Source organism: Xenopus laevis, chromosome 9_10S (genome assembly GCF_017654675.1).
Source record: "Xenopus laevis strain J_2021 chromosome 9_10S, Xenopus_laevis_v10.1, whole genome shotgun sequence".
Taxonomy (NCBI): Eukaryota; Metazoa; Chordata; class Amphibia; order Anura; family Pipidae; genus Xenopus; species Xenopus laevis.
Genome location: NC_054388.1, coordinates 114618872 through 114643871, shown reverse-complemented (window position 1 = coordinate 114643871; position 25000 = coordinate 114618872). Strand labels below are relative to the sequence as shown.

General features: G+C 41.0%; 3 protein-coding genes across 14 annotated transcripts in view; 2 read left to right on the top strand and 1 right to left on the bottom strand.

Moving 5' to 3' along the window:
• XB5772961.L (Gastrula zinc finger protein XlCGF53.1 L homeolog) overlaps positions 1-25000 on the top strand; it is a 579535-nt gene that overhangs the window by 428933 nt on the left and 125602 nt on the right. The window lies entirely within an intron of this gene.
• The window catches only part of LOC108704256, a 46490-nt gene continuing 28536 nt past the window's right edge, over positions 7047-25000 (top strand). Inside the window, exons 1-3 of the mRNA XM_041578377.1 lie at positions 7047-7099; positions 7235-7289; positions 7821-9381. Coding sequence (XP_041434311.1) covers positions 7067-7099; positions 7235-7289; positions 7821-9381 — 1649 coding nt within the window. The 5' untranslated portion in view covers positions 7047-7066. The remainder of the gene's footprint in view (positions 7100-7234; positions 7290-7820; positions 9382-25000) is intronic.
• The window catches only part of LOC108704314 (oocyte zinc finger protein XlCOF7.1-like), a 224937-nt gene continuing 212893 nt past the window's right edge, over positions 12957-25000 (bottom strand). For 4 of the 7 annotated variants that reach the window (XM_041579040.1, XM_041579043.1, XM_041579044.1 and 1 more), the window contains 3 exons: positions 17902-18045; positions 17451-17529; positions 12957-16063 (listed from right to left, as the gene is read on the bottom strand). In XM_041579040.1, coding sequence (XP_041434974.1) covers positions 14490-16063; positions 17451-17529; positions 17902-18021 — 1773 coding nt within the window. In that variant the 5' untranslated portion in view covers positions 18022-18045 and the 3' untranslated portion in view covers positions 12957-14489. Of the gene's footprint in view, positions 16064-17450; positions 17530-17663; positions 17712-17901; positions 18057-18895; positions 20337-25000 lie in introns of those variants that run through there. The other 3 variants (XM_041579041.1, XM_041579045.1, XM_041579046.1) reach the window with 3 other exon arrangements.

The following is a 25000-nucleotide window of genomic DNA, read 5'->3' as shown; positions in this document are numbered from 1 at the left end:
TTGGAGGGGTTGAACTTGATGGACTTTGTCTTTTTTCAACCCAATTTAACTATGTATGTAACTATGTAAAGTGATATTGACACTAAAAATTTTCTTTTCAAAATATTAATCTACATTAAAAGTTGCCTATGGGTCATGTTGATCGTTTTTCGCTGATAGTTCTGATTTTGTAAGTAATTGTTACTTGAAGTTCCTAAACCCGTCACATCTCAGTCTGTCAGTTAGAGTTTCTAATGCTAACAGACTCCTGCTGCACAAATATGGCAGCCCCCCTCATACAGGAACATGAGGGTAAGAGAAGCAATGTAAAAGAATCACACAAATACTTTTATGGCAAAATTATAAATCACATTCAACACCAATGTTATGGCAAATAAAAAGGATGACTGCCCTGATTCACTAGGGGCTCATCACTTGTGTCTTTCCCGGCGCCTCTTACTTGAGTTTGTGGCGCTGGCTGGGTGGGGTGTGAAGCACATGGAGCATACGTGTCGGAATTTGCAGGAGAGACCCCAGCGACATTGCTTCCTATTGTATCCATAACATATTTTCTTTGTCTTAAAGACACAAGAGCCTTTTGTTGCACCCTGCTTTTCACAGGAACTGCTCGCTCTCCCCTTGTAGATGTGCTCCAACCACAGATCCATTTTTCTCTGGGCAAAATTGAAATCTTTGCTGCTGTCCATTTCCTTCCTAAAATCCCAGTCATAATCCTTCCAGGCCGTGCCCCCATACGTTGTATACATATCAAAAATAGTATACATGTTCTTAATGACAGCAAGGCCCTGCGCGGTATTATTCGAAGTACACGCTGATGTATATCAAAAATCCCTTCAGCCAATCACGGAATTCTCTGCTTTGGGGCTTCTTATCATTTGTCTTGGCAGCTTTAACAGCTTCTTTTGTTAGAGCAAAAATGTCCACAAACCTCCCTTTCTGCGCACTTTCTGGGACAGGTGAGGGCAGAGAGGTGGCAATGTGATTATGTTTGTGTCAGCTGATCCGACAGATTTCATTTGATTGGCTGAGCTCTGTCTAGACATTTTCCCCACTGTTGATTGGCTCCCTCTGGCCTCTCCTCGACCTCATAGTTTTATATAATTTCTTTGCCATTCTGTACATTTTATTGTCGTCACTTGACTGATCACCGTCAGAAAAATCACTTGTTTCACTGAAACTGTCCGAGTCACTAGACTCTGCTCATAAACAGCTGCATGTTGGTCCTCCTTCACATCATTTGGACCCTCTTCCATTTCCCTCGGAGGAACCTGAACCTCCTCTTCGGTCCTCAAGGCCCCATTGTAGCCATTTTCACTTGGGCCTTCCCCTGCTCCTTCCCTAGGAGAGAAACTTTGTGTGGCACAGATACCCATGCCAAGGTTCCCAGTAGGCCATTGGTGGAGGTCCATATTTGTTGCCTCCATTTTCCCACTCTATATCCTCCTCATCACTGCCCCCTGAATCCTCCTCAACATGATGAAAACCTTGAGTGGGTATTGGCCTGATGTACACATAGGGATTCCACTGCAACCTTGCAAGGCCCTCACTTTCATTGCCCTCCGGATTCATTAAGGAACCATGTTGCTCTGTAGGTGCAGTTACAGTTTTTGGAGGCCAACCAACAAACATTTGGCCCCTGGGCCAGGCAGGAATGTGACAGATCACAGCAGGGTCTTTTGGTTCATACACACGTCATACACTCTTGTTTTCAAGAGATCCTGTAAACTTGATGCTCCCAGTTTCATAAAACCAGTACACAGCAATTCTTTTTAATTACATGAATTATTAATGGGTCTGTAATAATAGCAGTTTTTTTCACTAATGGCTCATGATAATACTCTGATTAAGCCCAATAGCTCATTGCAATACTTTGATGAATTGTATAAAAATATATCAAAAAGAACTGTTCTACTGTTGAGCCCGATGTCATATGTTGAGCCCAATATAGTGTTCAAGACAGCTTTATAACGTATAATTGTGTATATCAAAGCTTTGTATCATAGTATACAAGGCGGCTTTATAATCTATAATCCTGTATAATGAAGCTTTGTGCAAGAAAAATCATGGGAACTTATCAAATTGATGACCTAATAGTTGTTCTTGCATATGTATTATCTAATATGCTAATGATTTCGGAAGCCCTTATCAGACTCTTCTTTATTATATTACAATATGCTATTCAGCTACTAGTTAGCTAAGATAAGATCTCTGTTTCGGGTTTGTGCATGTTGTGGTGTCTGGCCAGATCTTGATGAGCGCATGGGAAGCAAGATCTGTTATTAACCAAATCATTATATGAGCTAAGCCTATATAAACTGGGGGTCTCCGTTCGGTCAGCTGAGATTTTGCCTGTGGGGTTAACGCGTGCAGCCACAGGACCGTTGAAGCCATTTGAGCCTCGATCTGCGGACTGTAATGGGATCTCTCAGTCTTGGTTGCAGAGGTGAGAGGTGCTTGCTCATTCGGTAATGTGTTCTTTTTCATTCTATTGTCTGTAATAAACCTTTGGTTAGACGTAGCTGGTGTGTTTTAATTATTTCCGAGAAACTCATAGAACCACAATTAAAACAGGGTCTAACTATAAATACTATGCTGCCTTTGGGCAGGAGGTAAGGACAGGACTGAGCCTCCTTCTGCTCCTTAACTTGCACATGCAGATGATTCACAAGTTAGGGGTGGTAGGGGAGGATGTCTATATGCCCCCTTTAAATCTAGCACGTTCCAACACAGCCCCAGTAGATTAAAATAGCATTTTGCATATCTCTTGCTCCATGAGACAAAGCACAGAGACCTGTGGCTATTTGCACAATGCTCCATGAAGTTGGCAAAATGCAAGAAGGTGGCCTTTCTGCACACTGAGTAGGGCATTGTATGTTTCTATTCTATTATGTGAGGTAGCACAGTCCTTTATACACTGCATGAACACTGACTTAATCTTTGTAGCACAGTTCGTAATTCTTCGTAATGTGTTGGGCATCCTTTACAATCATCTCTTACAAATATGGACATCCAAGGCGAACATTTCCCAGTGACTCAGTGCTAACGACTTGACCATTTCCATTACCACAAGCTGCATAATCTGACCATCCAAATCTACAGTTTCCTACTAAACTGGCCATGCCATGGCTACATGATCAGGTACAGAGGGTGGTTGTTAATGGGACATTCTCTACTTGGAGAAAGGTTCTTAGTGGGGTCCCTCAGGGCTCAGTATTGGGTCCATCTAGAATATGCCGTACAGTTTTGGTCTCCATCACTCAAACAGGACATTATTGTATTAGAGAGGGGACAGAGAAGGGCAACTAAGCTGGTAAAGGGAAAATCTTAGCTATGAGGAAAGACTGGCCAAATTGGGGATGTTCACTCTGGAGAAGAGGCACTTAAGGGGAGATATGATAACTATGTATAAATATATAAGGTATATATAACTGATTTATTTACCAGTAAGAAAAGTGGTTCTAGCTAAATATTGGGAAGGGGTTTGTTACAGTGAGAGCTGTGAAGATGTGGAATTGTCTCCCTGAATCAGTGGTACAGGCTGATACATTAGATAGGTACAAGGAAGGGTCGGATGCTTTATTCACCAGTAGCTCCTCCCAGCAGACAGGAGGGAGCCAATGAGATTAGAGGAGGGAAAGGGGTGTTACAGGGAGAGCTGGGAAGTGAATCAGTGGTACAGGCTGATACATTAGATAGGTACAAGAAGGGGTTGGATGGTGTTTAGCAAGTGAGGGAATACAGGGATATGGGAGAGAGCTCATAGTACAAGTTGATCCAGGGACTGGTCCCATTGCATCTTGGAGTCGGGAAGGAATTTTCCCCCCTCTGAGGCAAATTGGAGAGGCTTCAGATGGGTTTTTTGCCTTCCTCTGGATCAACTGGCAGATAGGCAGGTTATATATTAGGCAGGTTATATATTAGGCAGGTTATATATTAGGCAGATTATATATATTAGGCAGGTTATATATATTAGGCAGATTATATATATTAGGCAGGTTATATATATTAGGCAGGTTATATATATTAGGCAGGTTATATATATTAGGCAGATTATATATATTAGGCAGGTTATATATATTAGGCAGGTTATATATATTAGACAGGTTATATATATTAGACAGGTTATATATTAGGCAGATTATATATATTAGACAGATTATATATATTAGACAGATTATATATATTAGACAGATTATATATATTAGACAGATTATATATATTAGACAGGTTATATATTAGGCAGGTTATATATTAGGCAGGTTATATATTAGACAGGTTATATATTAGACAGGTTATATATTAGGCAGATTATATATATTAGACAGGTTATATATTAGGCAGATTATATATATTAGACAGATTATATATATTAGACAGGTTATATATTAGGCAGGTTATATATTAGGCAGGTTATATATTAGACAGGTTATATATTAGACAGGTTATATATTAGACAGGTTATATATTAGACAGGTTATATATTAGGCAGATTATATATATTAAACAGGTTATATATTAGGCAGATTATATATATTAGACAGGTTATATATTAGGCAGATTATATATATTAGGCAGGTTATATATATTAGACAGGTTATATATTAGGCAGGTTATATATATTAGACAGGTTATATATTTGGCAGATTATATATATTAGACAGGTTATATTTATTAGACAGGTTATATATTAGGCAGATTATATATATTAGGCAGATTATATATATTAGACAGATTATATATATTAGACAGGTTATATATTAGGCAGGTTATATATTAGGCAGGTTATATATTAGGCAGGTTATATATTAGGCAGGTTATATATTAGACAGGTTATATATTAGACAGGTTATATATTAGACAGGTTATATATTAGACAGGTTATATATTAGACAGGTTATATATTAGGCAGATTATATATATTAGACAGGTTATATATTAGGCAGATTATATATATTAGGCAGGTTATATATATTAGACAGGTTATATATTAGGCAGGTTATATATATTAGACAGGTTATATATTTGGCAGATTATATATATTAGACAGGTTATATTTATTAGACAGGTTATATATTAGGCAGATTATATATATTAGGCAGATTATATATATTAGACAGGTTATATATTAGGCAGATTATATATATTAGACAGGTTATATATTAGGCAGATTATATATATTAGGCAGATTATATATATTAGACAGGTTATATATTAAACAGATTATATATATTAGACAGGTTATATATTAGGCAGATTATATATATTAGACAGGTTATATATATTAGACAGGTTATATATTAGGCAGATTATATATATTAGGCAGATTATATATATTAGACAGGTTATATATTAAACAGATTATATATATTAGACAGGTTATATATTAGGCAGATTATATATATTAGACAGGTTATATATATTAGACAGGTTATATATTAGGCAGATTATATATATTAGGCAGATTATATATATTAGACAGGTTATATATTAGGCAGATTATATATATTAGACAGGTTATATATTAGGCAGGTTATATATATTAGACAGGTTATATATATTAGACAGGTTATATATTAGGCAGGTTATATATATTAGGCAGATTATATATATTAGGCAGATTATATATAGATTTAAGGTTGAATTGGATGGACGTGTGTCTTTTCTCAACCTCACGTGTTACTTTTCCAAGCACAATTGTTCTATAGGTAAAGGATTATTTACACACAATGTCTCCACTAAATTCCAATGAATGTGACTGAGAGAGAATTAGTATTGAGGTTCCAGTCAGACAGAGTAGCAGATACATTAGGAGCAGACAAATAATAACAAAGAATCTCCCCGACAAGTAAAGGTCTGTGACAAACAATATGAGGCGCCGCCATTAAACCTTATGGAAACACTGAACCCGCTGTACCGAGAGCCAAAAGCAAAGCAGCAACTCCGGAACAAGCCGAGGTCCGTCCGTGACTGGAGCACCAAGAAAAACAAAATGTCCACTAGCTCGTCCCTCAGGTCTCAATATCTGGAACCGCTGCTCTAAGTCCCATTGGCTACAGCACTAGCTCCAAATCGCATGCGCACTACGAGCTTTGACTGGCGCTCGCCTTCCATTGGTCGGCATCCTTAGCCGAGATCAGAGGCATCTTATTTACGCGTGCAGCATAAACGTCAGCGTCATACCGCATTGGTCAAAAAAAATATACCGACTATCCAATTGGAATTGGTTTCGCGCGCATGCGCATAGTAGACAGCGCCGATCCGTGCGGCTTGCGGCCGCTATTTGTTGCCGCTATCAGTGTATGAGTGACATTTACAACTAAGGGTTTCTATTCAGTTATCTGTCCCGCCCCCTTGCCAGTGGGTTAGGGAAGCTGCTCTGAATATCAAGTCTGGTTGCAAGCGCACAGTGAGGACCATTGGCTCATCTCTAGGCCAACCAGTAAGTTTTTCTCTCCCCTCAGCTTCAGGCAGAGCAGCACTTGTCCTGGGAAACAGGAGCAGCTCAGTCAGGGACAGAGGCCGCACTGACACTATCAGGTTTGGTTGTCAGAGCACACTGGTAACTTTATCCTGTAAGAGCAACAGAGAAGTCACCCACCCTCTCCATTATCCCCCTGTGTGTCTGGCACAGCTCTCTCTGCTATTTCTTTTATGTTCTATATTTCCTTTTGTTTGGAAAGGCACTTCCAGCTCAGTCCCGCCCACGAGGAGCCAATGGGATTGTGGGAGGAAGCGAGTGACACAGGGATGAAGGGGAAGAAGAAGAAGAAGGATAAAAATGAGGAGGAGGAGGAGCGGGGGAAGAAGGAGAGAATGGTGAATCTGACACTGGAGATGATCTATCTGCTGACTGGAGAGGTGAGGGGCACTGTGACTGGCACACTGACAAGAGACTGTCTGTCTGTACAAAGGGGGTCTCTCTGCAGCTCAAACACTATTCTCTCTTCCTTTCAATATTTAGCACTACATCCCTAGGAAGAAGTCAGATGATGGGGGGGCCCTGCATGCCCCTGGCTCCGTCATACAGAAGGAAAATAACAAGAATGACAAGAAGATCCTGGAACTCATGTCCAACATCATCCAGCTGCTGACTGGAGAGGTGGGTACAGCGGCCCCTTATTGTTTAGTAACAGTGGATGATAATCCCTTTCTCTGGCTGGGGGATGACTGGAACATTGTGTGTGACAGGTTGCCATAAGGACTCATCATGTTTCCATCTATTTTTCCTTTTTAGGAATGGGACTATAAAAAAAAAGGAAACAAGGACATTGAAATGGAAGGAATGACGAGTGAGTAATGTTCTGTATGGGCATAATATTATCAGAATCTGGTGTTGCAACTTATTAACATGCACAATATATAGACTGTGTGGTATCAATATTTATGCAGATATGTAACTGAAATATGTTCCATATAAGGGATATAATCCAAATTATATATTAGTAAATACAATAAGATGTGTGTAGGTACACTCAGAACACCCATCATACCACAGAACGTGGCAACAAAGGTGCGCACCTTCTGTAGAGTAAAATGTATGATCATCGGTACAGGTGTCCAATGGAAAATCTAACACATCTCAGTTGATGTGCTGTTCTGCCAGTGCAGAATCTTTTGCTTATGGGGGCAAAATGCCGATGATGCAAATTTGCATTTGAGTTTGCACCTTACAAGGACAAATCATATGACAGGTGTGTGTATGTGAAACCTACAGGTGTACAGAGTCTCAAAATATGTACCTATTTTATATGAAATCTGTTGGCAGGAAGGTACCAGAATGACTTTCTTTTTTTTTTTTTTTTTTTTTGTATCTTTACCAGAAAATAACACGATAGACCTGGTTGATGAAAATGTTTTTTCTGCAAACGGAGATGTCAAAATTACTGACATTTCTCCATTTAGACATCGACTACCAGCCAATGGGATTAAGGAGGAAGCAGCCTCACATGCAGGGAGGAACCAATCAGATTGCAGCATTAATTCACTTACAAAACAGATACAGGAAACAGATAAACCTACTCCTATCATAGGATGCAGCCTGAATAACCACTTGTCGGATGATTTAAAAGAGGAAGTGGCTTCATGTGAAGGGAGGAACCAATCAGATTGCAGCATTAATCCACTTACAGAACAGATACAAGGAACAGATACACCTACTCCTATCATGGGGTGCAGCCTGAATAACAAACCAACAACTAATTATATTTCACATGGAATTAAAGAAGAGCCAGTGTCCTATCATGAAAAAAATATTCCTGATTTCAGAATTATAACAATTTCAGACCCAGCAGTGGAAAAGGGCACATTTGCTATCACTGGCCACAGCTTGGCAGCAAATTACATATCAAATGTTATTAAAAAGGCACCTGCTTCATGTGAACGGAGAAACCATCCAGATTGCAATATTATTACCGTTAAAGAACAGAAACAAGGGACAGATGCAGCTTCTCCTAGCTTGCGGTCCAGCCCAAATAATGACTCGTCAGTTAATTATATACCAAATGGTATAAAAGAGGCATCTGCTTTATGTGAAGGGGGAAACCATCATGATTTCAATGTTATTATGGTTACAGAAAATGTAGAAGGAACAGATACGCCTAATCCTATTATGGGAAACAACCCAAGTAACAGATTTTCAGAAATAATGTGGGGCAAATATAGGACAAACGTGAATAAAGACACAAGTATGTCTTATGAAAGAGAACAATTCCTAACGGACATCTATAACTGCACTGAATGCCAAAAAGGTTTTATTAGCAATGAGGATCTTGTTAAACATCAAGAAAGTCACGCGGGAGAGAAGCCGTGTATTTGTTCGGAGTGTGGGATATGTTTCGCCCATGCCTTAGATCTCAGTAAACATCAGAAGACTCACACCGGAGACAAACCCATTATATGTTTGGAATGTGGGAAATGTTTTACTCGTCGCTGGTATCTTAGTGTACATCAAAAAATTCACACCGGGGAAAAGCCACACTCATGCTCTGAATGTGGGAAGTGTTTTTCACGCCGCTCACATCTGACACTCCATCAGTTAATTCACACAGGGGAAAAAACGTTCTGTTGCTCCGACTGTGGTAAATGTTTTGCCCGTCGCTCGCGTCTCACCGTCCACCAGAGAATTCACACCGGGGAGAAACCGTACTCTTGTTCTGTATGCGGGAAATCCTTTAGAGAACGATCAGACCTGAGCGTACATCTGAAAGTTCACACAGGGGAAAAGCCATACTTTTGTTCAGAATGCGGAAAATGCTTTACACGTCGCACCAATCTAGCAGAGCACCAGAGAATTCACACCGGAGAAAGAACCTTCTCTTGTTCTGTGTGTGGGAAGTGGTTTACACGCCAGTCCCGACTCATTTCGCATGAAAGAGTTCACCAGTAAAAATGTTTTGTATGTTCACTATAGTGTCTGACCCCCAACTTGCTTTTGTAGATCTTTAGAGAAACAATTATAAACAAAAAAAAGACTATACAGTTTTTAATATGTATCTACTTTGTATTCTATTTTTATTACAGGTTTGAACTAAAAATGCAACTAAAATAAATACATTTCATATGTTCCAAGGTTTGCGTTATTTCTTTACATTCGTGGATTGAGTACTCACCAAGCATCCTGTTCTGATACTAGAGCGTTGCTGGAGAAATGCACAATGCAAAGACTGAATGCACGTAGTAGGAAGAGTGTTGTACAATAGGTTTGGTACAGAGTTATTTCATGCAATATTGTGCTGTGGTATGCATGCACCTTCATCACACAGTGTACTTGAAACAGCCTCTCTTAGAGTCAGGATGGGGTTTGTGTGCCCTCCAGCCAACTTAGGCCTAACTCCTAAGGGCTGTTCGTATGTTATGACTCATGAAATATCAGGTTCCAGATGTTCTTAAAGGAGACGTTTTGTGTCAAAAACAAAAATGTACCAATGTATTACACTCTACTAAATATAGAAGGACAGTGCTTTAAAAAGTAGTGTTTCAAGCTGATTTATTGAATATTTCTGCATAAACCCTAATAGTCCCTGACTAAGAAGATTTTCATTCATCCAGTTCATGGTATATCTAGTATAGGTAAATCTTAAACAACTGGACTTGCTGAGTAATCAATGAAGACGTTTCACTACTCATCCGAGCAGCTTCTTCAGTTCAACTGACTGGTGTGGGAAGTTCTCGGCATATAAACTCTTCCACCAATCTAATCACGATTGGATTATGTGAAGAGTTTATATGTGTAGTTACTGTGATAGGATTATCCAATGTGTCATGCAACTCCTAGATACAGTGTTACTTGTGAGAGTTGCATGAATGGACGTGTGAAGTGTTCTGAATCCGCCGGGGTACAGATGTGAGAACAGCATTGTATGTAGCAGACAGGTGGTGTGGAAGGCAATCGGCAATCTCCATCAATTTCGACGCATGCGCAGTTGTCGAAAACCGGCAAATTGCTCCAACTGCACATGCGCCGACATACCGATCTCCGAGTCAGATTACCGAGGACCTGGAAGATGGATGCTGTGAAGTCCGCTGCCAGAATCTGAGATGAGGGGTAAGTATAAAGTATGGGGCATTCCCGGGGGGGGCAGTTAGCTTGGGGGGAGGAAGGAGGGGGTCTACGTGGGGTGGGGGTACAGGGTTTCCTTCTCCTTTAAAGTGTAAGGCATTTTTTAGTAGCTGTATGCACAAAATGTCTCAATGTCTTAAATATATTGATAATGGGTTGAGTGCAGAGGACCTCTTGTATTTGTCTATATGTATTTTGTGATCACAGTCTCATTGCACCCCCTCCTAATGGTTTTAAAAATAATTGGTTAGCACAACTGTCCCTTGTTTATTTCTTAGCAATCCCATTAGACACAAACTAAAGGAATATTTAGGTGGAACCTCCTTTCTTCTAATTGGAATGGGTGACCTTGTGTCAGCTGGAAAGACCTACTGGTAAATAAATCATTAGAGAGATTATTATATGATCCCCTTATATATTTATACATAGTTATCATATCTCCCCTTAAGCGCCTCTTCTCCAGTATGAACATCCCCAATTTGGCCAGTCTTTCCTCATAGCTAAGATTTTCCCTTTACCAGCTTAGTTGCCCTTCTCTGTCCCCTCTCTAATACAATAATGTCCTGTTTGAGACCAAAACTGTACGGCATATTCTAGATTGCTTGCTACAGCCAAGTTTATTATCTAAAAAGGACTCCAAGCTCCGTCTCCATTATGGATTTGCCTAGTGCAGTCCCATTAAGGGTATAAGTGGATATTGTTACATCCCAGGAGCTGGACTTTATATTTATCAACATTGAATCTTAATTCATCGAATTAATTGGGCTGATAGTTTTGTCTCATCTGCAAACACTGATACATTACTTACAACACCCTCCCCTAAGTCATTAATGAACAAGTTAAATAAAAGTGGCCCCAATACTGAGCCCTGAGGGATCCCACTAAGAACCTTACTCCAAGTAGAGAATGTCCCATTAACAACCACCCTCTGTACCCGATCCTGTAGCCAGTTTCCTATCCATGTGCAAACGACTTCATTAAGCCCAACAGACCTTAGTTTAGAAAGCAGTCGTTTGTGGGGCACAGTATCAAACGCTTTGGCAAAATCCAAATAGATCTACTGCCCCCCACTATCCAGCATCTTACTTACCTCATCATAAAAAGCAATCCCTTGCAAGACATTTGCCTCTCTAGCAACCTAGTGGATAATTGCTGTAACTCTTTCAACCACCCTCTTTTCCTGGTTTCTTTGCCAGACAGTGAATATGAAGATAAGAGAGATATTGCATCTGATCTGGGAGGAACATTATGTTATAATAATGAGCCAAACAAGATTGGGGCTGAAGGAGCAGATTGTTGTGCCAATGGAAATATCACTAACCTGGAAATTTCTCCAGTGGAACAGCCTTCACCAGCCAATGGGATTAAAAAGCAAACAGGTCGATCGGACAGGTGAAAAGATTTCTGTCGGCTGCCAATAATATCTCTGCGTGTATTGCCGATCGTACGATTTTCAGTGGGAGACTGTCACTAGCTTTTTTTGTACGATTACTGTCAGGGGCAGAACATCGGCTGATCTGTTCTTTTCTACTTTATTTGATCGGAATGGTTAGTGGCAGTTCGGGAGACGGGGAAGTCCGATCATTCGATGATTTGTACGATCGGATCTTTGAGTCTATGGCCAACTTTAGACTAACAGTCTTCTGTAATACTTGCATGCACTGGGGAAGTTCAGTTGTGGCCTCAAATAGGGACATCCATAGACAGGGACTTCTAGTGATGGGGAAGAATGGCACTAAGACATTCCAATTAATATACACAATAGATTAAAGGACATGTATTGTGTGAAATACACAAATCTGTCAATGTTGATCCTTCTAGTCTCTCCCATCTGTTCCACTTGCTGCTGCCTCCTTTCCCAGGCTGTGCAGGGGAGCCGGCAGCACTGAGCTCACTGCACTGTAGGACAGGAACCAATCAGCAGCTAGCAGGAACTGAAGCCTGTCTTTGCTTGGGTGACTGCTGGGCTGTGATTGGCTGTCCCCCTCCTTCTGGCAGGGAACAGTAGGACACGCCCACCCCTCATTTCAAACAGGGACAAGAACCACAGCAGATCCATAGGTAACTCCAATAAAGGGCACTTTTTTTAAGATATTCATTTTACCCCAAAATAAAACCAGCACCATATACAGTATTATTCCCAATTACCTCCTTGGAGTAGTTTCAAATTATGCTATATGTCTCCTTTAATTATCAGAGATAAGCTGGTCATGAAAGAGACCTAAAGCTACCCACTTCTCACAACCCAATCCTGAGCTTAACTGTAGCGTGGACCCCTTTGTTGGACCCAGCGCTTTCAGTGACATCACAAAAAGCACAGACAGGAGCGAATGGCTGATAGTAATGATTAATGAATATCCCAGCCATATAAGACATGAGAACGGATCAGAGGCTTGGGCATATTTACTTCATCATTTATTTTTACATAATAAAAAAAAAAAAAAGATCTTATTTTTTTCACAAGGTTCATGTTGCAAAAACTGCCTCTGGCCAAAACATCCATAAATATGTACTCAACTGTGAGCCATTAGGACAAAGAATTTCTATATAAGTTGCAATTACACATTTGGTCGCTGCAGATGTATATGGAGACATTGGCATGAGAGCACCCCCACTCCAATCTCACATGTGGCTGGATACTGCCTTGGTGGTTCATCTTCCAGCACTGCAGATTAACGCTTTAGATACACAATCTTCTCTGACCACTGAAAGTGGCACTCGTGATACTGGCCTCAGAAACGCGTGCCCAAGGCACAGATTTGTTTTCCTGCAAGAGCTAAGACTGTTATGCAATTTTCTGGAATGGCCTTTTCCAGGCCACAGCCAATAACTTAGCACCATTGAGATACTTCTGTAGTTTAGCGGACTTTGTTTCCCACGCTAACAGAAGCCATAGTTTAATATGGGTATGGCCTGATTTAGTTCTCTAGTACTGGAACTATATTTTGCTGGAATTTCTAGGAGAATACCTCCCCTACAGTACTGATCACATGGCACCCCCCCCATGTGATAATTAGTAATCTAGATTGCCAGTATGGCACAATTCTCAATTTATATGCCTGTTATTTTCTACTGGCCCTTTGTGACCCATCACTAATCAGATACACAGATGCAAAATGACAGATAAACACATACAATTGCATCAATGGCTCAAAAATTCTTAAGTACTGTGGGGCACAAGGAGATGGGAACTCTCACAAGGATTCTCTACCCTTTGCTGCTGACAGAGATATATTTATGTGTATGCAGCTTCCCCCAGGAACCCCCTAACTTGGATGGATTCTGTTCTCAAGATAGCCTTGGTCACTGGTACCCTGGCCTTGAGGGCAGATCCACCTGTTTGGCTGTAAGAGCAGTTTTTTTGTTTTTCTTTGCTGTGGAACGATCTCTCTACGCTCTCCCGCTAGGAACTCCTATAAAAACTCAAGATTTCTTTGTTGTGACTCTGTGAAATAAATTAATAAATAATAGATGGTGCAGGATTGAGATGCCCCATCTTATTGGTGGGCAGCAAACAGTTAGGCAGACCTGTGAGAGGACATTGCTGTGATTGGCTTCCGGTATCCAACTCGGCTTCTGGATAAGGACCATTTGGATACACCCACCAATAGTTTGTAACAAGAAGAGACAACTTCACTCATGATCTATGGGGAGCCTGTTATAAAGTATATGCCCAAATTGAAATTCTACATTGCCTACACAATTACGTGAACTTTGCAGTTTTGAGATCAAAACAAAGAAAGGTATCGGTGTCTTAGTTTAAGTTCTTTGCTGTAAGTGCACATGAGTCTCCCAACTGCCATGTGCTATAACAAATATAAAGAACACAGTTCTAAACAATAAAATGACACAATCTCCTAACACTCTTCTACAAAGGAAACTTTGACACTCCAGACATTCCAGTGCTTGAACTCAACTAAAAAAACAACAACTATGACTGGTGAACTCTGTAATGTGCATTGAGGTGTGCGAGCTGTGTGAAGCCTTTGCCACACTCAGAGCAAGAGTAGGGTTTTATTCCAATATGGCTCCTCTGGTGCACAATGAGTTGTGATCGATACGTGAAACACTTCCCACATTTGGAACAAGAAAGTGGTTGGTCCCCTGTGTGACTGATCTGGTGCACAGTGAGGGAGGAGAGACGTGAGAAACACTTCCCGCACTCGGAGCAAGTAAAGGCTTTATCCTCGCTGTGGAGTTTCTGATGTAAGTTCAGCTCCGAGCTCTGGGTAAAACATTTGCCACAGACAGAGCAAGGGAATGGTTTCTCCCCTCTGTGACTGCACTGGTGTGCATTAAGGTCGGAAAGCTGTAAATAACATTTGCCACATTTATAACAGAGATATGGTTTCACTCGTTTGTGGGACTTGTGATGCATATTAAGGAGTAAGAGACGTGGGAAACATTTCCCACATTCAGAACAAGAGAACTTACTTTCTTCCGAGTGCGTTTTCTGATGGACAATGAGGCTTGAAATCTGCTTAAAACACTTGCCACATTCAGAACATGAGTGTGGGGTGTCTTCAGTATGAGTCCGCTGTTGTCCATCAAAATTCTCTCTGTAGTCCGGCACAGGAATTGATATCAGTCCTGTGCGATTTTTACGTTGCCTTAAATTAACCTCTTTTCGATGAAATCCTTTGTAGCAAGTAGCGTTGTTGCACTTCCCCTGTACACCGTGTTCACATATACGATCTGTACATGTCTGCTTGCTAGCTGCATTATTCCTCTTTTCATCTGGATGCTTCCTTGCCCTCAGTTTCTTACTGTTTGTTCTGTAATCAGTTGATAAGCTACAGCCCGTGATCGGGGTCGGTTCCGAAACTGTAATTATTGTCAAATCAGAAAGGTCTGATTCTTCCTCTTTAATGGCACCTGCAATGTGATCTGATGAACTGTTATTTAGGACAGGAGCAGCAGTATCTGTTCCCTGTATCTGTTCTGTAAGTGGATTAAAGCTGCAATCTGATTGGTTTCCCTCTGCACACAAAGTCACCTCCTCTTTTATATCACCTGACAAGCTGTTATTCATTCTGCATCCCATGATAGGAGTAGGTGTATCTGTTCCCTGTGTTTGTTCTGTAAGTGGATTAATGCTGCAATCTGATTGGTTTCCCTCTTCATGAGAAACCACTTCTATTTTAACCGAATTTGAGGCAGAATTACATAGCAAGATGCTTATTTCACTTGTATCGGCTTCCTCTTTAATATTGTCTAATATATAATTAGCTGACAAGCTGTTTTTCAGGCTGCATCCCATTATAGGAGTAGTTGTATCTGTTCCCTGTATCTGTTCTGTATGTGGATTAATGCTGCAATCTGATTGGTTTCTCTCTTCCAATGAAACAGGTTCCTCTTTTATATCACTGACTGTTGGAGGCTGTTCCACATTTCCGTCAGCAAAAAAATGTGCTCCTTCAGCCCCAATCTTGCTTGTCTCATTATTATAACATAATGTTCCTCCCAGATCAGCTGTAATATCTCTCTTATCTTCATATTCACAGTCTGGCAAAGATACAAAATAAATTAGGTCTCTCTCTTAGTTAAAGGGGAACCATCGCAAAAATTTAGATTTCATTTATGCTTCATCATGCTGAAATAAAAAAAACTTTCCAAATACAATAAATTAAAAATTCTGCATTGTTTCTGAAATAATCAAGTTTATCTTCACTATTCCTCTCTCAGCATCTGTTTCTCTTCATTCTGTCTTCATGCAGCAGTTGGGTGTCACATTATCATTGACAGTTAGATCCAATATATCTTATAGGGGGGTCCTTTTCCCTAGCAGATGTAACCGATTCCAGTTCAAACAAAATCTAATTCATCTGCTAGGAAAGGAGCCCCCCTATAAAATATATTGGATCTAACTGTCAATGAATATCTGACAACTGCTGCATGAAGAGAGAATGAAGAGAAACAGATGCTGAGAGAGGAATAGTGAACATAAACTTGATTATTTCAGAAACAATGCAGAATATTTAATGGATTGTATTTGGAAAGTTTCTGATTTCAGTATGAGGAAGTATAAATTAAATTTTCATGTTCATGATAGTTCCCCTTTAAATATCATCCTGCCATTGGGTACAACTAAAGACACCCCATAAAAGGGGACATTTAGTGTTTCTTAAAATCCCCCTCACCATGCAAGTAACGATAAATATATGGCACCTGATTTCAAAGGACCATAATTAAACATTTTGATAAGTGGCCATTTTCTTATTCATCATGTTCTAATACCAGCCAGGTAAAAAAGAAAATGGGTGGTTTAACTATACTGTTACTTACTGTGCTTCTAATTTGCCTATAAGTCAAAATCACTATAATTTCCATTTTATTTTGGTAGGTTCTATCATATACTTTGCTTATCAGTTTAAAGGAGACATATTGTGTAAAAAAATAAGAATGTGCCAGTGCGTTATACTCATTTAGATATAGAACAATTGTGCTTAAAAAAGTAGTGTTTCAGGCTGATTTATTGAATATTTCTGCAAAACCCTAATAATCCCTCCCTTCTCTTCCACTTGCTGCTCCCTGAATTCCCAGCTCACTGCACTGTAGGACAGGAACCAATCAGCAGCTAGCAGGACCTGATAGGGAACTGAAGCCTGTCTGTGCTTGTGTGACTGCAGGGCTGTGATTGGCTGTCCACCTCCTACTGTGCTTCTGGCAGGGACACGCCCACCCCTCATTTAAAACACAGACCGGGACCAGAGAACATCTATAGGGAGCTCCAATAAAGGGGCTATTTTTAAAGATAATATTAATTTCTTTCATCTATCCTATATGTCTCCTTTAAGCAAAGTATTTAATGTAATTGTGATCAGCCCTTGTACTGTTGCTGATCAGCTACACCGCAAGTTCTAATATTTTTTGCCCTGCACCCATTACTCACCCTGTGGCTGGAGCTGCTGGGACTCCTCCTTTATCCCTTCTGTGATGAGAGAATGGTCTTTATTGAAACGAACCCACTCCTGCATGGATAAATAGATGGAAACATGATGAGTCCTTAAGGCAACCTGTCACACACAATGTTCCAGTCATCCCCCAGCCAGAGAAAGGGATTATCATCCACCGTTACTAAACAATAAGGGGCCGCTGTACCCACCTCTCCAGTCAGCAGCTGGATGATGTTGGACATGAGTTCCAGGATCTTCTTGTCATTCTTGTTATTTTCCTTCTGTATGACGGAGCCAGGGGCATGCAGGGCCCCCCCATCATCTGACTTCTTCCTAGGGATGTAGTGCTAAATATTGAAAGGAAGAGAGAATTGGTGTTTGAGCTGCAGAGAGACCCCCTTTGTACAGACAGTCTCTTGTCAGTGTGCCAGTCACAGTGCCCCTCACCTCTCCAGTCAGCAGATAGATCATCTCCAGTGTCAGATTCAGGATTCTCTTGTTCCGCTCATTTTTATCCTTCTTCTTCCCCTTCATCCCTGTGTCACTCGCTTCCTCCCACATTCCCATTGGCTCCTCGTGGGAGGGACTGACCTGGAAGCGACAATGGAATTAGGCAGTTAGAAATAGAACATATATGTAGAATGAAGATGTCTCCACTCCTTTGCAGCACCATTGGATTATTGAAGGGGCAGCATACTAGAAATACACATGTTTTTAAGATGAGCATGGTGGGTTGAGCTAGTACAATGTTAATTTAGAGGGTGGAAAGGACAGGGAATGAATCCATTGTAGAAGGGGGTATAAGGGACACACACAGAAGCCTGGGAACTGATAAAGGTATTTAGATGCTGTTGTTAAAGGAGACATATGATAAATGAATAAACCCTAATTGTGTAGGCAATTATAAGTAATATATGGTGTTGCTTTTACATGGTGCTAAACATTAATATTATCTTTAAAAACTGCCCCTTTATTGGAGCTCCCTATAGATGTTCTCTGGTCCCTGTCTGTGTTTTAAATGAGTGGTGGGCGTGTCCCTGCCAGACGCACAGTAGGAGGGGGACAGCCAATCACAGCCCTGCAGTCACACAAGCACAGACAGGCTTCGGTTCCCTATCAGGTCCTGCTAGCTGCTGATTGGTTAAGCACAATTCTTCTATATGTAAATGAGTATAACGCACTGGCACATTCTTATGTTTTACACAAAATGTCTCCTTTAAGGTTAAGGGTCTGAATGTGCAGCTTGTTACTGCCCCTCACAGACGTACAAAGAGTAACTGGGCTGCACCTCAGTGGGGACCATAAAGAGCAGAAACTTGAGCGGCCATGACTGAGGTACAAGACAACAGTGATGTTTGTTATTTGCCCTTTGCTTTCGTGCAGACATGGCTACAATTCCCAGTATGCTCTGTATGTGCAGGATGAATAAAGTAACAATTACCTGAGAAGCTTGTTGTCCCAATGAAGTGGATATTACTGACACCCCATAATGTAGGCTGCGGCTCCCTAACTGCCCAAGACGCTGCTTGATACAATCAGACTGACAATCCGCTCTGCGGTAACATATGTATCAGTCTCGCCTCCACCACTGGCCACGAAATATAATGCACAAACCATCCTGGAACATCACTTCCGCAATCAGCATAGTCTCACCCGGAAGTCCCGCCTCCACGCCAAGTACAACCATTGCACTGATTCGCTCCTGATCCCCTCGTGACGCTTCACCAGCGCAGAGAGCTAAGCTTACAAAACTCAATCGCTTGTAGTTCCACCAAAAGTCCCAGAATTCAACGGACCAGTAATCTTCTTCCCATAGATATAATCCTATCGATGGCTCATAAAGCGATCTCCTACAATTCCCAGCGTGCATTGGTAACAGGAAATACGGGCTGCCACGTGACGTGGGAGGGCCAATCAGGGCACGCGTTCTGTCGTAGCGTGAATTCCCCTGGAGTACATGTGTAGGTTACAATAACTCTCAAAGCACAACCTGCCCCGCCTCAAAGTTGGACTAAGCTACAACTCTCAGGAGAGCCGGTGAATAGCTGGAGGGCAGCCGCTTGTATATCCCTGGTTTGCAAGTGTATTCATCCACATTTTATTGTAGGCGCTGCACTGATTGGCTCTGAATATGCACGTGATTAATTTCCTGCAGGAGGTGCACGCCGGGACACGTAGTTTTACGCTATCCAGTTCCCAGCGTGTCAGTGTCACGTGACAACTCAGAGCAAAATGGCTTCAACACTTGCACACAAACGCAAATTGGAGGCGGAAGTAGGACGTCGATACCGCAAATTATCTGTCCCTTACCCATTACTTGTTCCTGTGTATTGCCTCTACAGCTGTGGCTCCAGCCTCTGCTCCTTATCTTATCAGAGTAGCGCTTCCGGTCCTCCACTTCCTCTGTACTACAACTACACTTGGGGACCTTCTGTGTTTATTCACCTTTTTACATAAACCATCTGAGGCGGCGTGTCTTCTGTCACAGTGGGTGGAGACAATGACACCAGTGACAGAAAATATGTCTGCCCTCAGTCCTCCATAGAGAGAGAGAGAGAGTCCAATGTTTCATGAGTCCATGCTGTGTGAAGATGCCCCAGTAAACCCTGGACATAATACACAACTTTGATTTGTACATGGATCTTGCTGGGAATAATTTTGGGATTATTTTAAGCAACATTACAGGTATTAGTGATTAGGAGTATATGACCTGCCCTGGCTGAGGAGCGGCTGTGGAACACAAGTTTATGAGGATTATATTTACATATTATATACACTGTGTAAGTATTCAGTTATCCAGTAATTTTTCCTGTTCTAGAAGCTCAGTCATGTCTCTTGTATAATATAAATCTACTTAAAAACATCTATGCCTAAAGAGACATTACCTGGCATAGATGTTTTTAAAGGAACAGTTCAGTGTGAAAATAAAAACTGGGTAAATAAATAGACTGTGCAAAATAAAAAATGTTTCTAATATAGTTAGTCAAAAATGTAATGTATAAAGGCTGGAGTGAACAGATGTCTAATAAAACAGCCAGAATCCAACTTATTGCTTTTCAGCTCTCTAACTCTGAGTTAGTCAGTGACTTGAAGGGAGGCCACATGGGACATTTCTGTTCAGTGAGTTTGTAATTGATCCTCAGCATTCAGCTCAGATTCAAAAGCAACAGTTATGTCCCATGTGCCCCCCCCCTCAAGTCTCTGATAGGTCACTGCCTGGTAACCAACCAGTGGAAACCAAGAGAGCTAAAAAGCAGGAAGTAGTGTCTGACTGACATGTTATATATAAAATCACTCCAGCCTTTATACATTACATTTTTGCCTAACTAACTATATTAGATACATTTTTTATTTTGCACAGCCTATCTATTTATCTAATTTTTATTTTTACACTGAACTGTTCCTTTAAGTATATTTATATTATACAAGAGACATTACTGTAATACAAATAGTTTTATACCTGTAATAAACTGCATAGTCACCCTCACACACAGATCTACACCGTATACTTTCATAAACTGGGGTCCAAACTGAAGGTCAGTTAGGGGGAGATTTGGGGTGAGTGTTTATTTGTGTCCTGGATACCCCTGGAACTATAGCAGGGTGACTGTTCCCCAATGTTTCTATATATCTGTAACCTTGTTATGAGCTAAGGGGGCCCAGTCTGAAGGTCAGTTAGGGGGAGATTTGGGGTGAGTGTTTATTTGTGTCCTGGGTACCCCTGGAACTATAGCAGGGTGATACCCCAATGTTTCTATATATATGTAACCTTGTTATGAGCTAAGGGGGCCCAGTCTGAAGGTCAGTTAGGGGAAGATTTGGGGTGAGTGCTTATTTGTGCCCTGGGTACCCCTGGAACTATAGCAGGGTGACACCCCAATGTTTCTATATATCTGTAACCTTGTTATGAGCAAAGGGGGCCCAGACTGAAGGTCAGTTAGGGGGAGATTTGGGGTGAGTGTTTATTTGTACCCTGGGTACCCCTGGAACTATAGCAGGGTGACACCCCAATGTTTCTATATATCTGTAACCTTGTTATGAGCAAAGGGGGCCCAGTCTGAAGGTCAGTTAGGGGGAGATTTGGGGTGAGTGTTTATTTGTGTCCTGGGTACCCCTGGAACTATAGCAGGGTGATACCCCAATGTTTCTATATATATGTAACCTTGTTATGAGCTAAGGGGGCCCAGTCTGAAGGTCAGTTAGGGGAAGATTTGGGGTGAGTGCTTATTTGTGCCCTGGGTACCCCTGGAACTATAGCAGGGTGACACCCCAATGTTTCTATATATCTGTAACCTTGTTATGAGCAAAGGGGGCCCAGACTGAAGGTCAGTTAGGGGGAGATTTGGGGTGAGTGTTTATTTGTACCCTGGGTACCCCTGGAACTATAGCAGGGTGACACCCCAATGTTTCTATATATCTGTAACCTTGTTATGAGCAAAGGGGGCCCAGTCTGAAGGTCAGTTAGGGGGAGATTTGGGGTGAGTGTTTATTTGTACCCTGGGTACCCCTGGATCTATAGCAGGATGACTGTTACCCCAATGTTTCTATATATCTGTAACCTTGTTATGAGCTAAGGGCCCAGTCTGAAGGCCAGTTAGGGGGAGATTTGGGGTGAGTGATTATTTGTACCCTGGGTACCCCTGGAACTATAGCAGGGTGACACCCCAATGTTTCTATATATCTGTAATCTTGTTATGAGCTAAGGGGGCCCAGTCTGAAGGTCAGTTAGGGGGACATTTGGGGTGAGTGTTTATTTGTTAGGAGCTAAGGGGAAAAAAGTTAATACAAATGGGTCCATTAATCTGAAAAATCTCAACTTCAATTCCTACTTCAGTTGTGTCTTATTAAGAAGCACCACCCCACTCTGGGTTTGGACCACTCTGACTGGCTCAGGCATATCATGTGACAAGTCTTACTTCCTGCAGCTCATGCATTATGGGAAATGTAGTGTATTATTACAAAACAAGATTAGGCTGAAGGGGTAGCTGCACTACAAGGCCCCGGATGCCCATTTTTTAGTAGTTTATTGCACGTTATAATGTCCTGTACAGATTAATAAAGTGCAGACGATGTTTTCTTTGTATACATTTTAGTCATGAGCACGGCTTTGTCTTCTTTTCTGCTATAGTTGAAATACAACTGAAAGCATTTCCTAAGTGCTAAACATTCTTATTGGTGTTATTGCAGTTACAGGGGATGCTGGGAGTTGTACTTGAGGATCATTTATTGGCCGACTGGCCCACTAGGAAATATGCAGGGATTTATAGGGCTACCGGGGTGCACTTAACAATTCTGCATGGGAACTGCTACTGAGAACTTCGGCACAGACTGGGGGAAGTCAGGTCACAAGGAAAGTCATAGACCATGCAAATAGTTGGTGGTGCCAATGTTAAATATATTAATCCCCAAAGCAATTATTTTGGAGTCCTTCTTCCCTAAAACAACAGGCAAAATGATACTGAAGAATATTAATACTGGGCACCCGTCTCATCCCTCCCCAGATACTTTAGAATTCTGGTGCCCCCAGCGGGGAGACTGTAGTTTTTATTGCTGAATGGATCACAGAGAAGCATCTGATTGACTTTGGATAATTATGACCCACGCAGACTCATATAGCCTATATGTAACAGCTCTGACATTCAAACAGTTCTGGTTGGATATTGCAAAGTCTCTATGTTGTCATTTAAACAACTTTTTGGCTTTATATTAGGGATAATGCTCCTGGGCAGTTTTATATAAAGCAAGAAAGCATATTCTTAGGCCCTCAATGTGAAACAAATGTAGAGGATTCTGTTAAGGGGCACAACATTGAAACACTAGACTATACACACCCCTGAGCAAGCCCTTAATACTTCCTCAATGTAAATGCATTTGCTCTCAAGAATGCCTCTACAGTGCCCCCCATACAATTGTTGTTTTCTGATAAATGATGGTTAGTACAGGGAATACCTATACTGATTTGCTATTATGGGGTCTCTCTGCACAGACTATGAGCAAACTTAGGGACTGTTCCTGCTGAATTGTGCTTAGTACAGGGAATACCTATGCTGCCATAGTTTTATGGGATCTCTCTGTACAGACTATGAGCAAACTTAGGGACTGTTCCTGCTGAATTGTGCTTAGTACAGGGAATACCTATGTGCCATAGTTTTATGGGATCTCTCTGTACAGACTATGAGCAAACTTAGGGACTGTTCCTGCTGAATTGTGCTTAGTACAGGGAATACCTATGCTGCCATAGTTTTATGGGATCTCTGTACATGGCAAATGTAGAGAGATGTCCCTGATACAGTTGTGCCCATGAAAAAATATTAGTGACTTTTTTTATTTAGCCAGATCCGAAATTACATCAGACCACAGAAACCAGTGTTCTCTCCCTGCCACAGGTATAAATGCCCCAGTTATGGGCTAAGTACTCCAATCAAGTTTCACACTGCATTGAGTGACAAATGAACAAACGCTATAGAGTCTCTCATTATTTACATATAGAATTAATAGCGAATGGAGGGCACACCAAAACTTTCAAAAAGTAATTAGAGGTGCAGGAACAAATGTTACCCCTACCAAAGGTAACCTGTACCAATGTATTTTATCCGTATTTTCGCACTCTCAAAACAGACACAATTTAGAAAAAAGGTGGTTTTGAAAATAATAATTTTTACTTTTATGCAGTGAAAAATACTTTACATGAACGCCATAATGCACATGGCATAATTTATACAACATTAGGTAGGTGTATCCGCTCCTTGTTGATATCTTGCTTGCCATGTATAATTAAAGGGTGGTTGATATTGTATGCTATTTTTAATATTGTATAAATTATGCCATGTGCATTATGGCGTTGTTCATGTAAAGTATTTTTCTCTGCATAAAAGTAAAAAAATGTTCTCATTATTTACATGCCAGGGAATGAAAGATGGCCACAAGGCATATGGATATGCTGTGGGATATGAAGTGTAAGGGTATTTGAGAGTTGTAAGAATAATATAAGCAGAAGACAATTTATTGCATTAATGTGAGTGAGTTCTCTGGTGCACATTGAGGTTTGAGCGCTGTGAAAAGCATTTCCCACACTGAATGCATAAGAAGGGTTTCTCCCCTGTGTGAGTTCTCCGGTGCACATTGAGGTTTGAGCGCTGTGTAAAGCATTTCCCACACTCCGCACAAGAGAACGGCTTCTCCCCTCGATGGATTTTCTGATGTTCCGTGAAGTTGAAGCGCTGCGTGAAACATTTGCCGCATTCAGGACACGAATATGGCTTTTCCCCTAAGTGAATTTTCTGGTGAATCTTAAGTCGCGAGAGATGTATGAAACATTTGCCGCATTCAGGACACGAATATGGCTTTTCCCCTAAGTGAATTTTCTGGTGAATCTTAAGTCGCGAGAGATGTTTGAAACACCTCCCACATTCAGAACAAGAGAAGGTTTTTTCCATGGAATGGATTTTCTTGTGCGCAGTAAGCTGCGAGTGCTGCGAAAAAAATTTCCCGCAGTCTGAGCAAAAGTACGGCTTCTCCCCGGTGTGAATTCTCTGGTGCTGAGTCA